This window comes from Melospiza georgiana, chromosome 23 (assembly GCF_028018845.1).
Source record: "Melospiza georgiana isolate bMelGeo1 chromosome 23, bMelGeo1.pri, whole genome shotgun sequence".
Lineage (NCBI taxonomy): Eukaryota > Metazoa > Chordata > Aves > Passeriformes > Passerellidae > Melospiza > Melospiza georgiana.
Window position 1 is genome coordinate 8696316 of NC_080452.1, and position 5479 is coordinate 8701794.

General features: G+C 57.4%; 1 protein-coding gene across 1 annotated transcript; it reads left to right on the plus strand.

Annotated features, from left to right (window-relative positions):
- Positions 1-947: 947 nt before the first annotated feature.
- Positions 948-4057, plus strand: LOC131092804 (green-sensitive opsin). Its single transcript, XM_058039703.1, has 5 exons — positions 948-1308; positions 2888-3056; positions 3287-3452; positions 3555-3794; positions 3926-4057. Exons 1-5 carry the CDS (start codon positions 948-950, stop codon positions 4055-4057), a joined length of 1068 nt encoding a protein of 355 aa, XP_057895686.1.
- The last annotated feature ends 1422 nt before the right edge of the window (positions 4058-5479 follow it).

The window sequence follows — 5479 nt, forward strand, 5'->3', positions numbered from 1 at the left end:
TCTGGCTCTCCCAGGCTGTGCTGGTCTCTCTGCAAAGAGTTCAGGACATCTTTGCTCTCCTTTGCCCCGTGGCTCAGCCAGGGATGTGATCAGGGCTTACACAACCAAGAGCTCTGCCCCAAAACGCTACCTTTACCAAAAAATTACCAACTGCATTACCTTTGCGATGGGAAGTGGCTTCCCCTCCTGCCTTTGCCGAGCTCCAGGCCCTTGGCTGTGTCAGCAGAGCCCGGATTTGGGATGCAGAGCCCGGATTTGGGATGCGGACCCCAGCAGTCCCCACACTGAGCCAGGCACCTGAAACAGAGCCCAGCCAACAGCTCAGACCCACAAAGCTCAGTCCAGTCTTCCCCCAGTGACCTGCCCAAGGTCAGTGGGGCAGAGCTGGCCACTCCCCAGTCCCCAGGTGGTCTCACAGGGTCCTTCAGCCGCCCAGGGACACCCCAAACCTGTGACACACTGCAGACCCCAGAACAGCCCATTTTCACATCGCTCCTCCCAAACTCCCCCCTGCTCCTCCCACCTTTGCCCCTCTTCCCAAGCGCTCCCCACCCCATCCCTTCCTGCCCCCAACACCTTAAACAACATTAAACACTTAATGGCAATTAATACTCTTTAATGCAGGTTTTGGGGCCAACTGGCTGCTTAGAGGGTGCTTAAACCATCAGCCCCTCTCAATCCCGTTGCCCTTGTCATACAAAGTTAGCCGAGCCCCTCGTCAGCCTCCCCCTCCCGGAGGGTATAAAACCACCCCGGGGCGCGGCACCGCCAGCCCCCGGCACAGGGCAGGGCACCACCGCCATCCCCTCACCTTCTGCTGCTCCTCGTAATTCATCCATTTTTTGGGTCGGAGGGGAACCCTCTCAAGGGGGTGGGGCTTCCCTTTTTTAATTAACCAGGGTCGGAACTCAGTTCATTGCAGACAATCCCTCCGTAGCCAGGGCAGCATGAACGGGACGGAGGGGATCAATTTCTACGTGCCTATGTCCAACAAGACCGGGGTGGTGCGGAGCCCCTTCGAGTACCCGCAGTACTACCTGGCCGAGCCCTGGAAATACCGCCTCGTGTGCTGCTACATCTTCTTCCTCATCTCCACCGGCTTCCCCATCAACTTCCTCACCCTCCTGGTCACCTTCAAGCACAAGAAGCTCCGGCAGCCCCTCAACTACATCCTGGTCAACCTGGCGGTGGCTGACCTGTGCATGGCCTGCTTTGGTTTCACCGTCACCTTCTACACCGCCTGGAACGGCTACTTTGTGTTCGGCCCCATTGGCTGCGCCGTGGAAGGATTCTTTGCCACGCTGGGAGGTAAGGGATGGGCATGGGAGATTGGGGTTTCCTTCTGCAGGGCTTTGGGAGTCTGGTTCCATCCTTCATGGCACTGTTGGGATGTGCAGAGTTGTTCCTCCATGTGTGAGGCGAGCCCTGTGCTTAAAATGGGGGAGGAAAAGAGATTTCTGTGTGTTTGACCTTGATAGCAAGGAGCCTCCATGGCATGGGGCAGGGAAAGGAAGCCTGGGAAGGGATGCTTGTGTGTAGGATCCAGTCTGGGGTCACCTGGCCCAGAGACCTGCCAGGGATGACCACAGCATGTTCCAAATCCACGCCAAGCAGCTCAGACCAAGAACAGGCTTGCACTTGAGGTCTTTTCCCAACCTTCACGATTCCATGATTATTCCTTAACCCAAAGGCTTCCCTTTTTGGGGAAATAGAGGGTTTAGAAGGCGGAGAGAAATCCCTCAGGAAGGTAACCCCACAGAAAAGCTAGAGATGTGGAGAGATGAGAGGGCTCACAGCTTATCCAGGGGCAAAAGGAAGGTGAGGAGGATCCAGGGCAGTTCCCAGGCTCCTCAAGGATGGCTCAGCTCTGTCCCAGCTGCGCCAGATTTGAGTGCCCTTGGGATTTTCCTTGAGGCGTTTCTCAGGGACACACACGAGTGCTGCCAACACTTGGCCCTGCAGAAAAACAGGGAGAATTCACTCGGCAGCCGAGCCCACGCAGCCAGCCCTGCCCACGCCACACCTCGTGATGGATCTGACAGCCACCAGTCCTTGTTGGAGACACCCAGAGCCACCACAGGGACTTTGCTTTCCTTCCCATAAACGGTGCCATTTCCCACAGTGATGCTGCTCTGAAAATACACATTTTAAAAGCACGGATATTCTGCCAAAGGCACAGCTGAATGTCCTGATCCAAGGCAAGGAGCAAGGAAAGGCTTGGTTTTGGGGTCTGAAGATCCCAAAGTCTGCTCCATCCCTGCTCGGTGAGCCTTGGGCCGCGTTATTTTGCCTTTCCAATGTTTATACCTCTCAGAGGAGGAGGAGGAGGAGGAGGCTCCTGTTCCCAGGGAAGGAAGTTGGCTGGGAAGCAGCGGGCTGTGCGAGCAGCAGGTCCCCAGCGAATCCCAGCACAGGGTGTCGTTATCAGCAGCTTATCACAGCTGGGGGCATTAGCAGGCTTACAGCACCGACTAAACGCTCCCAAATCCCCTGAAGTTTAATTATCCCTCATAAATACATGTGCACGTTTCCCACCCACACAGTCCCCCCCTCCCCGCGCCTCCCCCGATCCAGCGCCAGCAGAAGGCTCGTGAAATGCACAATTTAAAGGAATCAACAGGTTTGGAGGCATCTGGCAGCATTGCCAGGAACTGTGCTTCCCCACGCCCAGGTGGGATTCACTCCCTTGATTCTTAATTTATTGAAACCCCTCCGCCCCCAGCATCCCCTCTGCGCGTTATGGGTGGAGGATTCCCAATTTCCTAGCAGGATGCTGCTTATCCCACGCTGATCCCCAGCTCCCCTGCTCTCCTCTGGAAGCACCAAGGGAAGGTGGAGGCCAGAGGGGCTCTGACCACACCGTGGGCTCTCCCTCTCCTCCCTGCAGGCCAGGTCGCCCTGTGGTCGCTGGTTGTCCTGGCCATCGAGCGCTACATCGTCATCTGCAAGCCCATGGGCAATTTCCGCTTCTCCGCCAGCCACGCCATGATGGGCATCGCCTTCACCTGGGTCATGGCCATTTCCTGCGCCGCCCCGCCGCTCTTCGGCTGGTCCAGGTGAGCCCCAGGGTCCCCAGCAGCTCCTGGATCCCTGCAGGGAGGGAGAGCAGGTGGCTCCAGCAGGGAAGTGCTTGGCCTTGGAGGAGGGAAATGTCACAGCAAGCTGACACCGCGAGCACCCAAACCACCTGTACCACCCTCCCAGCATCCCCCATCCTCAGGGAATTCCATCCCTGTTGCTCCCCAGGGAGGGTCCTGGAGCAGATTCCCGCCTTTCTCCCTGCCAGGTACATCCCGGAGGGGATGCAGTGCTCCTGCGGGCCCGACTACTACACCCACAACCCCGACTTCCACAATGAGTCCTACGTGCTCTACATGTTCGTCATCCACTTCATCATCCCCGTCGTCATCATCTTCTTCTCCTACGGGCGCCTCGTTTGCAAAGTCCGCGAGGTAACGGCGGGAAGGGACTGAGGGGACAGGGGTGGCTCGGGCAGGACTGGGGGATGCGGGTTGGGGTGCAGAGCTGCCCCTCACCGCCCTCTGTGCGCACAGGCAGCTGCCCAGCAGCAGGAATCGGCCACGACCCAGAAGGCGGAGAAGGAGGTGACGCGGATGGTGATCCTGATGGTGCTGGGCTTCATGCTGGCCTGGACGCCCTACGCCGTGGTGGCGTTCTGGATCTTCACCAACAAGGGCGCCGACTTCACGGCCACGCTGATGGCAGTGCCTGCCTTCTTCTCCAAGAGCTCCTCCCTCTACAACCCCATCATCTACGTGCTCATGAACAAACAGGTGAGACAGCCGCATCTGGGGGCTCCACGGGCACGTTGCTCCTTCCCAGCAGGATCTCAGTCCATCCTGGTCCTGTGGCACGTCCCTCCTTGCCCCCAGTGCCACCATTGTCCTTTCTCTCCCCTCCCCAGTTCCGTAACTGCATGATCACCACAATCTGCTGCGGCAAGAACCCCTTTGGGGATGAAGAGACCTCCTCCACCGTATCCCAGAGCAAGACCGAGGTCTCCTCCGTCTCCTCCAGCCAAGTATCACCTGCATAGAGAGCATGGACAGTTTGAACTGGGGTGACCTGCCGAGCTCGGGGACCCCGACAGACGCCCCCCAGCCATTCCCTCGTGCCCCGGCCCCCTCCCCTGCAGGGGAATTTGGCTGTGCCCGTCCTGCTGTAGCTGTGCAGACCCCACCCCACACATCCCCGTGGCACTCTGAGCTCTGCCAGAGTGCTCCCACTCTGAGGTGCTCCCAGGAGCACGTCACCTCTGGGGGACTGTCCCTACCTGTCCCCATGGAGTCTGAACAGCAGTGGTTGGTGGGGACCCCAAACCTTTTCCTGCCTGAGTCTCACTCCCCGCCAGCATCGCCCTTCCCTGGGCTCCAGGAGCATCACAGGAGCACCCAGGCCTCATTTGCAAAAATCTAAATATTCTGGCAAAGCCCCAGGAGCAGGACCCTGTGGCTGGGGTGGCCCCAGCTGCCCCTCACCATGGCCTGAGCCTGGGGCTCTCTGAGCCACGCTGCCACCGGGATTCCCAGAGGAATCGATTCCTGCAGCCTCTATAAATCAATATAACAAACAGAGCCACGAGCGGGCTCTGCCTCCAGCCCAGCTCCCTCTATCCCCAAGACACCACTGTAGATACATTTTTTTGTCTTGGAACCTGTAAATATTTGCTCATGTCCTTTGAAATCTCTATCCCTCTCAGCCCTTTCCTTTCTCCTCCTGTTGCCCACTCCAAAGCAGAGAAATTCCCCTTCCACCTCTGCTCTGGCTGGACAGGCACGGCCAACCTTGGAGGGTGGGGCCGGGACCCGAGCTCTTTCCTGTACATATTTTATAAATAAATAATCTCATGTCAGCACAAGGACGTCTGCAGTCAAGGAGTAGGGGTTTAAAAAATTAAGAAATAAACAGAAGCAGCACAGAGAAAAACACAGATGCTCAGTCCTTGTCCTTTCTCTTGGGCTGTGGGGACAGGATGCTGGTGGCCAGCCGGGGGAACACAAGACACAAACCTGCAGGTGTCCCAAAAGCCGTGGGAAGGGGGATCTGTGGGGGACACCATCCCCACAAGGTGGCAGCCCCATTAGCTGGAGCACCAAAGGTGTTTAGAGGCAAAAATTGACACACAGGGCACAGCCCTCGCTGCCCAGCCAGGAGTTTTGTACTTTAATATTAAAGATTTCCCCATGTAGGCTTAAATAAAACTTCAGCTGAGAGCTCCTTGCAGAGTTCAAATTCTCCTCCTTGTGGGCCCCTTCCAGGCAGTGTTGTGACAGAACTGGAAGAATCAGGGAAAAGTTGTTCCCTGTGTCAGTGAATTCATTCAGGAGCGGCTGCAGAGCGACCCCAGTGCCAGAAGCTCGCCCTCCTCCCCTCCCTGCTCAGCTCACACCTCCCCTCTCTGGTGTTTTTCCTCCTTTTTGGGTCCAAAGCCACCAAAACCAGCGGGAAGTGCCAGGCT